The sequence below is a fragment of the Orycteropus afer genome, unplaced genomic scaffold, assembly GCF_000298275.1.
Source record: "Orycteropus afer afer isolate SDZICR_OR568_19922 unplaced genomic scaffold, OryAfe1.0 scaffold00304, whole genome shotgun sequence".
NCBI classification, from domain to species: Eukaryota; Metazoa; Chordata; class Mammalia; order Tubulidentata; family Orycteropodidae; genus Orycteropus; species Orycteropus afer.
The window spans coordinates 1,276,184-1,285,704 of NW_006921891.1; the positions used below are offsets into that span (position 1 = coordinate 1,276,184).

The following is a 9,521-nucleotide window of genomic DNA, read 5'->3' on the forward strand; positions in this document are numbered from 1 at the left end:
AACTATCAAACAAAATTTAAAGGGAATTAGTTGTTCTTTCCCTATTTGAGACATTTGAATTGGACTAGGTAAAGCCATAACAGGACTGCTCTGGGGGTCACAGGAAGGATGAGGTAAACCTTTGTTGTTTCTAATTTCCATGAAGACAGAATGCTATTCCATTGACTTGACTGTCCTCTGTCGTGGTTGATAAAAAACAAGAGAGGTGGAGGTGGACAGCAAAAACTGGTTGTATTTGTTTAGATTACTCTTTTCTGGAGAGAGATAAGGAAAAAATACATTTGACCGCTAAATTGACTGGCAGATAGGGATGGCTAAACTGTTCCCAAGTGGGGTCAAGTCCATACTGGGGAACAATGTGGAAGTTTCCACATCTCATTACTATTATCTGGCTATTCAGGTTTCAGAACTGAATTCTGCATTAAGAAGATAGCAACTTAGTTTATTTGCCTACCATGAGAATTGTTGGTAGGATAACAGAACCCTGTGTCCTGTCCAATACAGACACAGGGCTACCTTATGTGGATGTACAGGGTGAAGGTGGCCAGAAAGGCAGCCAACAGACAAAACAGAACAAACAAAAACCACTCCCCATATTTAGAACTTGACAATTCAGGCCATGTGGTTTGGAAATGGCCCTCCAGTCCCCACTCCCGCCCAGCTTCCCCCATCCCTATCCTAGGCTCCAACTTGGTTCATCATAATCAGCCGGCCAGTTCATGTTTTAACGTTGATATTGCTCCCACTTTAATTTTCCCTTCAATTTACAAAAACCGAAGTTCCAGACTTATGAAGCACAGCACTTTTTTTTTAACTCTCCCCCCCACCCGAGTCAAATGTTTTTACTCTGTTTAGTTAACAATGTGGAAAAAAAGGAACAAGTACTCTCTAGTCTCTGATGATTAAACATATTATACATCTCTAAAGAGGTGAAAATAGGCACTGATCAGTTGAGAATGATGACGGTTGGCCTCACTGCCAACAGATCAAATGCATTCCTACTTGAGGGTCTCTGTTCTGTGTAAAGCACAGTCTGTTATTTTTACTACCACATCGTATGGGTTTAGCATCACAGTAGAGCCAAAAGTACTCAAAAGTCTGAAGATGTGGGTACAAACACTGCTTCTGACCGACCACAGGATGTAGAGACCCCAATCCCTGCAAACATCAGCTTCTTCTGTAAAAGGGAGATTGCTCTAGGGGCCTTAACTACCTTCTAGGAGAGGTGTCAAGATGAAGTGAAATCTTACGTTTTGCAAAGGATTTTCTATGTTTTAGTAAAGTGATATAAAAATAGAGTGACTGTGGTAATGAAGGTCATGTGTCAACTTGACTGGCTGGTCAGCTGGATGTAGTTATTCCTCATGATGAGCTTGGTCATCAACTCCATGGTGGAATCTACTGGAGCAGCTGAGTAGCTGCCCTAGAGACGTGGTCTGCTTGCAGTACACGAGGAGAAGTGTTGAGAAAGGTCTGCAGCTTTTGGTACACTTGGGCCCTGCACGCAGCTGAGTCGTTGTTCAGCAGCCTGCCATGCTATCTGCCAATCTTGGGACTGTTAATGGACTTGAATCAGTGGCCTGTGTGTGGTTTGATAATTTGGGGGCTGTGCCATTATTGACCTTGAGTTTGTCAGCCTCAGCAGCCAGCAGCTGCCTGAGTGAAGAAAAGCCTCTACCTTCAGTGGGCGAGGAGCAAGAGGCAGAGCTGAAGCCCAACGTCAAAGGGCTTTCCCCCAGCCCCTAGAGCTGGCACATCTTCTTTAAAACTGTAAGAGAATAACCTCCTGTTTGTTAAAGCCACCCATCTGTGGCATCTTCTCTTAGAGCGGCACTAGAAGAAACCAAAACAGTCACCTTACCTTGTGTCATTCAAACCAGAATGCTTTGAGAGTAAAAGGGGACACTATCAGTAATTGTTGTTGTTATGTGCCGTCGAGTTGGACCCGACTCATAGCGATCCCTCCTTGGGTTTCTGAGGCAGTATCACTACAGAAGTAGATTGCCCCATCTTCCTTCCGAGGAGTGGCTGGTGGGTTTGAACCACCAGCCTTCTGGTTAGCAGTCAAGTGCCTTATCCACTATGCTACTATCAGTAATTATGTTAGAACAATCATTGTAAAGCAGGACCATACTGGGCAAACTTGGCTGTATGGTCACTCTGTATCTGTAGCTCTCTATTTATCTATCTTTCTATAGTTTTATCTAAAACCATATCTACAACTATATCTGTACATTTATATCAATATCTTAGGAGTTCCTGGCTGGCGCAAATGTTAAGCGCTAGGCTGGCAATGAAAAGGTTGGCAGTTTGAACCCACCCAGAGCTGTGAAAGGTCACAGCTGTGAAAACCCTACAGAACACAGTTCTACTCTGACACACATGGGGTCGCCACGAGTTGGAAGCAATTTTTTTTCTTTTTAAATCTATATATTTATATCTATGCCCACGTCTAATCTCCATCTACATCAATTATGTACTGATGCTGGTATTATTTACAATCAGCTGGGACTACTGCTGTCTCCTCATTTCTTTCCATCCACTTCTCCCTCTCGTACCCATTTCTCACCAGAGCACAACTTTTCTGAGGGTCTTTCTTGCCCTTGCCATTTCTCTCTTCACCTCTGTCTCTCTCCTGTCCCCTAATCTGTTCTCTCTCTTCACTAGTAACAATATGGATTTGAGACATTTTTATTATTTATACCCACCATTTTTCTTAAAGAGTATTTTCTGTTTCTTAAAAGGTTGTATTTTATATATCTCCAACACCAACAAGAGTGGTCCTTTCTTTCTTTTTTTTTTAAATTGTGATTTAGGTAAAAGTTTACAGAGCCAATTCACTTTCCATATGCAGCTCACATACACTTTGTCTCATGACACTGACTACAATTTACCACAATGCAACAACTCCCCTCCCACTTCCTCCCCAGAGTTAAAGAGTGGTCCTTTCTTAAGGGAGAATGTGGTGTAGTTGAACAAACAGTGGGTTAGGATTGAGCACATGTGTGTGGCTTAGGGAAAGCCACTCGATCAAACTGAGTCTCAGTTTTCTCATCTGGAAATTCCTGCCTGGAAGCCAAATAAATGAAGTCACTTCATTTGTGTTTTAGAGCAGCAAGCATGGCTGTGCATCAGAATCCTCTGGGAACCCCCTGTTCCCAGGCCCCACCTCAGGCCCAGGCATCAGTAGTACCTGTTCCTTGTGTTATTCCCACATGCAGCTAAGGTGGAGAGCCATTAGATTATAGACTGTCCAATACTACGCAAATGTCCCCTACTGTGTGTGTACTAACATCCTTGATTTTCTTAACCTTGTGGCTCAGCGACTCTTTAGAAAACAGGTTAACCCTATTAATAATTGAAGATGGGAGGGGGGAAGGTGAAATGTTAACATACTTTGAACTATGCTGGGCCCTGTTCTGAAAGAGCCAGAATGACAGACTCATCTCATCATCTAGGCCTTTGGGCCCAAGAAGCCTGCCTCCTCCCATAGCTCTGCCCATCTCGGAACTCAACCTAATTCCATCAAAAGCAACTGTTTGATGTAGCATCTTTTCATTTCCAGTGACAAGATAAACCAAAACCAAAACATCTAATTTCTTTCAAAAAGAGTATATGAAAGAGTGAAAACTTAAATGCAAAGGTGTTAATTACTAACCACAGATTAATATTCAATGATCCTTTGAACATGTAAGACTAATGAGTACAGCTTTCTCCCGTTCTGCAAACCCCAACTCCCTGGAAACTCTGGTAATGAGAGTGTCTCATTGTAATAGACATTACTCAGTAGGTAAGAAAAAAAAATCAGAATGATTCTCATTATAAATAAAACTCCTTAATGATAAAGAGAGAACATCACTTTCAGAAGTATAGTTCTTGACATCTTAGAACAGTGTCTGTTGGAGGACTTTGGAAACTTCTTTTTCTTCTTTCCTGCCTTTTCAGCTTTGTCCCTGGGCAAACACTGCCCTTTTGGTCTTGTGTGGTTGATTGTTTTAAGGAGCACGTACCTCCCTGGTGTGACTGTTCACCTTAAAGTCCTATTGTTTGGCTGGAAGTTGAGCCAAGGGGGTGAGTTCCGTTCCAGGTTTGAAGGGTGCCTAACGGCCATAGTCTCAGGGGTTCCACTAGTCTCTATCAGACCAGTAAGCCTGGTCTAGCCTATGATCTTGAGTTTGGTTCCACATTTTTCCTCTCATTCTATTCAAGTACAAATAATCTAACAAAAACAACAGAATTGGAAAAGTGACAAATTGTGGATCTGGCATTCGAACTTTGTTATTCAGGAACCAGTGCTGGTTTCTCTATGAAATTGCTCACTTGCTCCTATGTGTTTCAACAGCTGGCACTGAGTCAGTGTAAATGTTCAAATGACACCCAGTCTGGCCCGTAAAAATGTCAATGACATGAATGGAAATGAACACAGGTAGCTAGCTGGAGTTCCTATTATCTCTAACCTGTCTGACTTGGTTTCGGTTGCTACTTATTGATTGAATCACCTAGACTATATGCCAATCCAAAACCAAGCAAGAGAAAAGAAAAAATCCGTTTTTAACTGAGACGTCTACTTTCATAAATTCATCATCCATGTCTTTTAAAAATTACATTTTCTTTGGTAGAAACTTTTATCATTTTAAGTCAAAGCATCAAGGTCACCTCAACTTAGTCCATTACATAAATTCATAATCATGTGCAAGCTAGATGGCACAATATAATGTCAAAATACTGTCTTTCAAGCAGCATAAAAGGGACTCGGGCCAACTGTATGAAATTAATGACTCAAAATACAGGGTTGAAGCAAAATGGTCGGTCTTTTTTCCAGTCTTTGAGCTTTCTGGAAAGATTCTGCTCCCACTACCATTTCTGTTGTAGTTTCTCTGTGTGCACCAGATTGGGAATCCTCAAAGAGACAAACGATTACTTTCCACAGACTCCCTGAGATGAGCCATGTTCAAGGGCAACTTGGATCTTCTTGGGATGGACCCAAGAGACAAGACCCTCAGCAACACACCGTCTTCAAAAGAGGGCAGCCTCTGCTTTCTGCAGAGATTTAGGGGAAGGTGAGAAACCTGAGCTTCAGAGGTTGGAAACTGCCACACGTTCATGTATGTTCTTCCTCCGACTACTTTCCAGCAATCCCAACTGGATTTGGTCCATCAGACCAAACTCCAAGAAACCAATCTTCGTAGGTATTTTAATTTTAAAAAAGAGAATCCCCACCTCATCATGATAATATGTTCACTAGTCAGTTGTTGGTCAGCTTGGCTGGAACTCAGTAGTTGTCAAACCCTTTTCCCCTGGCCTCTAACCTGGGCTTGATTTTATTAGGCAACAGTCAACCATGCTTACTGATTTCAAATCTTTTTCACTAGTTTCTCATCATTAAGAATGTTTTACTTAGCTTGGAGGAGAAAGCAGGGTGGACCCTGGGCATTTTGAGAAATACAAGTGTTCTCCTCACACATCTGGAAAAAACCACAGCACCTAACAATCCCAAACCTTACCAATGTTATTGGAAGAAACTTTAGATACAGAATGCAAAAATCCTTGGAGTGGAGCTTTCTAGTTACAGTTGTGCCAGTAATATCTCAGCCATTCCTAGAAAAATTTCTAAATGATGCTCCTCCATGTTGAATGTTAGTTATCAGCCACAGTACAATGAATTTAATTGGCCTGCAATCTAATAATGGAACGGTAATAATAGCAATCATTACCATGCCCCTCAGGGCCTTGTTACTCAAAGATGGCGCCTGCCCAAGAACAAAGGGAATGGGAATCAACCCCATGTCACATGATACAGAAGGGAGAGGAGGTCAAGCTGCTTGAGTATTGGCCTCCAAAGGCCTGCGAGTTCCTAATTTAATTATGTTCATTCTCCTAAGAGTCAAAGGTCAAGAAATAGAGAGGTCCACATAGCCAAGGGTTTACGGTTCATGCCATCTGCTCAACTTACTTGATGAAGCAGTCTCGCCCGTCTCGGTTTGCCGTCATCTCCCATCCATAGGGCGGCACCTGGTTCAAGGCCCAGGTTCCTGAGGGAGGTGGCCAGCCTGAAGACTTCGTCCTGTGGCTGGAAAAAAGAAAAAAGAAATCATCATTACATCTGATTCTTGAACATTTCCTGACACACACTCCAGAAGGAGCACGCAGCTTGCTCCTCTAAACTGTGGGCTGTAACCCTCAACTGCTGAAATGGACAATGACAAAGAATACTTGTCAAGAATTATCTGGAAGGTTGCCTTTCCAAGAACAAGGGAAAAGGGGAAATGATGGTATATTTCAATCGTAAAGAGCATGTTAAGTAACTGCTAGGCTTTTTCCTGTATACTATTTTGCTTACTTTTCCACAAAAGCCCCATGAGGTAAATGCACTTACTCCATTTTACAGGTGAAGAAATAATGAGTGGTGCAATAAGATGAAACACTTTTCCTAAGGAGACACAAGCCAGTTTTGAACAAAAGCTCTGTGTACCTTCCATTATAGCAGACATTCCTGATACCAGACGTCAGAACAGTGTGGCCATACAAATAGATTTTACACCATAATATAAATACACATGTGAAAATAACTGCTGTGTTTACAGATCTTCAGCAAATAACCCTGATCCCCAGTTTCCTGGATTCCTCTGACCCAAATACAGATTTTCAGATTGATATTGGATGAGTCACAAAATCTTAGCTCAATCTTCAATTTAAGTTGGAACAAAAATCCACACATCAGCTCTTACAAGTCTCAGGCCATATTTTAAATTTGACTCATTAGGAAAATGAAAGAATAGGTTACCAAGAATTTTCCAGAAGGCTGCTTTTCTAAAGGGAAGGAAAAAAGGCCACAGCACAACCAGCTGGGCTGGGCATCATTGTAGAGTGACAGTTCATAACCAGAGGACCAATCCCAGCTTCTGGAAGCTCACTCAGCTCCTGAACACTTTGGCTCTGCTGGTCACCTGCAGAAGTTCTGCCCTTCCCTTATTAATGGTCAAGAGTCCTTCTGAAGGTAACCAGGCATTGGAAAGGAAATAAGCAACTCTGTTTTAGCATCAGCCATTGTCATTCATCATTCAGTCCTTTTGACTCTGGTGGAGCCTCTGTAGTTCCAAAGCGCAGACTGGTGGCAAACTGTGTATGTGTGTTGGGGGAAGAAGTGATGCCATTTCCAGGGACCGGTAGTCTGAATCTCCACAGCCTACCTGGAAAGCTCTGACAATGAGAAGCAAGCATCTACTCTGGTAAGATGAGCACAAAGCAGGTACCCTTCCCAGGGACTGAGGCAGGAATTGGTCAGGTAGCTGGCAAGGGAGTGACACAGGAGCCCAGTTTCAGTTCCGTGTGCCCCCTTAGCCTGGCAATCTGGCACAACCTGTCCGACCACACATGGTAGCTCTTTCACAGCCTGCTGCCCTCCCACCACTAACATCCAAATCAGGGCTGCAGCCTTCCTGTGAGGAGGGCAGCCTTCTCATTCCCCAGGACGTGGGGCGGCCCCTGCCCCCAGCACATGCACCTGAGGTGAAACAAGCCCATTTCCTTTAAATTTTCGGCCGAGGAACAGTTTTGCATCATTTCCACCACCTCTGTTGCTTTGCTTTGAGTTCCTTTCAGCTTTCCCACACCCTTCATAAAGTACAGTGAGTAAAAGCGTTTACCACGTCAGTACAAGTTTGACAAATTTAGAATGCCACTATAGGGGTATCTCTCGCCTGTCGACTCTTAAAAGAAAAGACACGACAACGTGTTTTCTTCCTCTTCTTCCTGCAAAAGTCAGTGGTGGTGATTTCCTCTGGGGGTCTTTAAAAAACATATGAGCTGCTTCCCTGCGGGGAAGGAATATATGAATCTGCCACCCTCAGGTCCTCCAAGAAACTGCCAATCTCTTGACACTGGAGGAGAAAGCCTTTGGAAAGATTTCTGAGGCAGTAGCAAGTAAACAAGCTCTTAGGTGAACGGACACAGTATATCCTATCAAAAAATGTTTTCCAAAAGACCAGCACAACAAGGTGAGCCGAAGAATGTTCTTGTAAGTGAAGAAGGTCCAAGTGGGAAGGTGATGATTTATTCCAGACTACTAAATGATGCCCGCTATCAAGATGTTACTATTTAGCAAACCAAAACTCCAAACTCACTGCCAGCAAATTGATTCCAACTCACAGCAATCCTTTAGGACTGAGTAGAAATGCTCCACAGGGTTTCCAAGGCTGTCAATCTTTACAGAAGCAGACTGCCTCATCTTTCTTCCACAGAGCAGCTGGTGGGTTCGAAACACTGACCTTTTGGTTAACAGCCAAATGCTTTAACCAGTACACCACCAGAGCTCCTTTTTCAATCTTTATCAGAGGGAGCTAATTTATTAGAAACAAACAAACCTTCTTTCTTTTCATTTGATCTTGCTTTTTACCCCTCCCACCCCAGTCTTAAGCACTAAAAAGCCATCAAGTCAGATCCAACTCATAGCGACACCTCCTTGGGTTTCTGAGGCTGTATCACTATGGAAGTAGATTGCCCAGTGTTCCTTCCATGGAGTGGCTTGGGAGTTTGAACCACCAGCCTTCAGGTTAGCAGTCAAATGCTTTAGGCACTGTGCCACCAGAGCTCCCAAGGAAAGGCATAGGTTGGCTAATAGAATCGATGTGTAAAATACAGCATTATAATACTGAGCCAGAGGAAGCCTGCATTGTATTATAAACAACATTCCACCCTATACAGTATGTTCAGGAAGCAGCAAACAACAGCTCAGCAAGATGTTTTCAAATAGAGTCTTTTTGTCACAAAACACCAAGTGAAGTGCAAATACTGGAAGAAGCCACCAACACTAATTGAGTTAATGCAGGCCAAAGGGCATCAGCTGGTGTCAACCAAACAATTGAATAATTCAAATCAGACATGACTGCTCGTCAGTTTGTTAATGTGCTGACATAAAATCCATGAATCTGATAGGGCTTAGTAGAATTTAGCAAATGAAAAGTGCAAGCAGAGAAAAAAAAAAAGTACGTATAGCTATTTGTTAGGTCTCTAACCATAGAGGTGGTGGTAGTTCTGTGGTAGGATTCTCGCCTTCCATGTTGGAAAGCCGGGTGCGCTTCCTGGCCACTGCATCTCATGCGTAGCCATCACTCATCTGTTAGTGGAAGTTTGTATGTTGCTATGGTGCTGGACAGGTTTCAGTGGAGCTTCTAGACTAAAATGAGCTAGGATGAAAGGCTGACTGATAGACTTCGGAAAACCCTCTGGATCACAACACTCTGATCCTCAACCAGGAGGCTGGCATCTTGTTCCATTGCACATGGGGTCACCAGGAGTTGGGGCTACCATCAACAACCACAGCAGTCTTGGGAAAAGATCAAGGTCCAGTGATAACTGTGGAAAGATTTGGGTACCGCTCTCAAGCAGTGTTATACTGAATTCCAATCTCAACAATAAGCAGCTTAAAAGCTGGTGGGTTACCCTCTGCTTACTGTGGTGAGATGGTCCAGGGACCTCCTTTCCCTGCTCTCATCTCTATGGCTGCACCAAACTCTCCACAC

The 9,521-nt window shown here is 43.1% G+C and overlaps 1 protein-coding gene across 1 annotated transcript in view; it reads right to left on the reverse strand.

Moving 5' to 3' along the window:
- Nucleotides 1-7,113, reverse strand: part of FRMPD4 (FERM and PDZ domain containing 4) — a 293,765-nt gene extending 286,652 nt beyond the window's left edge. The window contains exons 1-2 of the mRNA XM_042782402.1: nt 7,076-7,113; nt 5,954-6,070 (exon numbers count right to left, since the gene is read on the reverse strand). Coding sequence (XP_042638336.1) covers nt 5,954-5,991 — 38 coding nt within the window. The 5' untranslated portion in view covers nt 5,992-6,070; nt 7,076-7,113. The remainder of the gene's footprint in view (nt 1-5,953; nt 6,071-7,075) is intronic.
- Nucleotides 7,114-9,521: the final 2,408 nt, after the last annotated feature.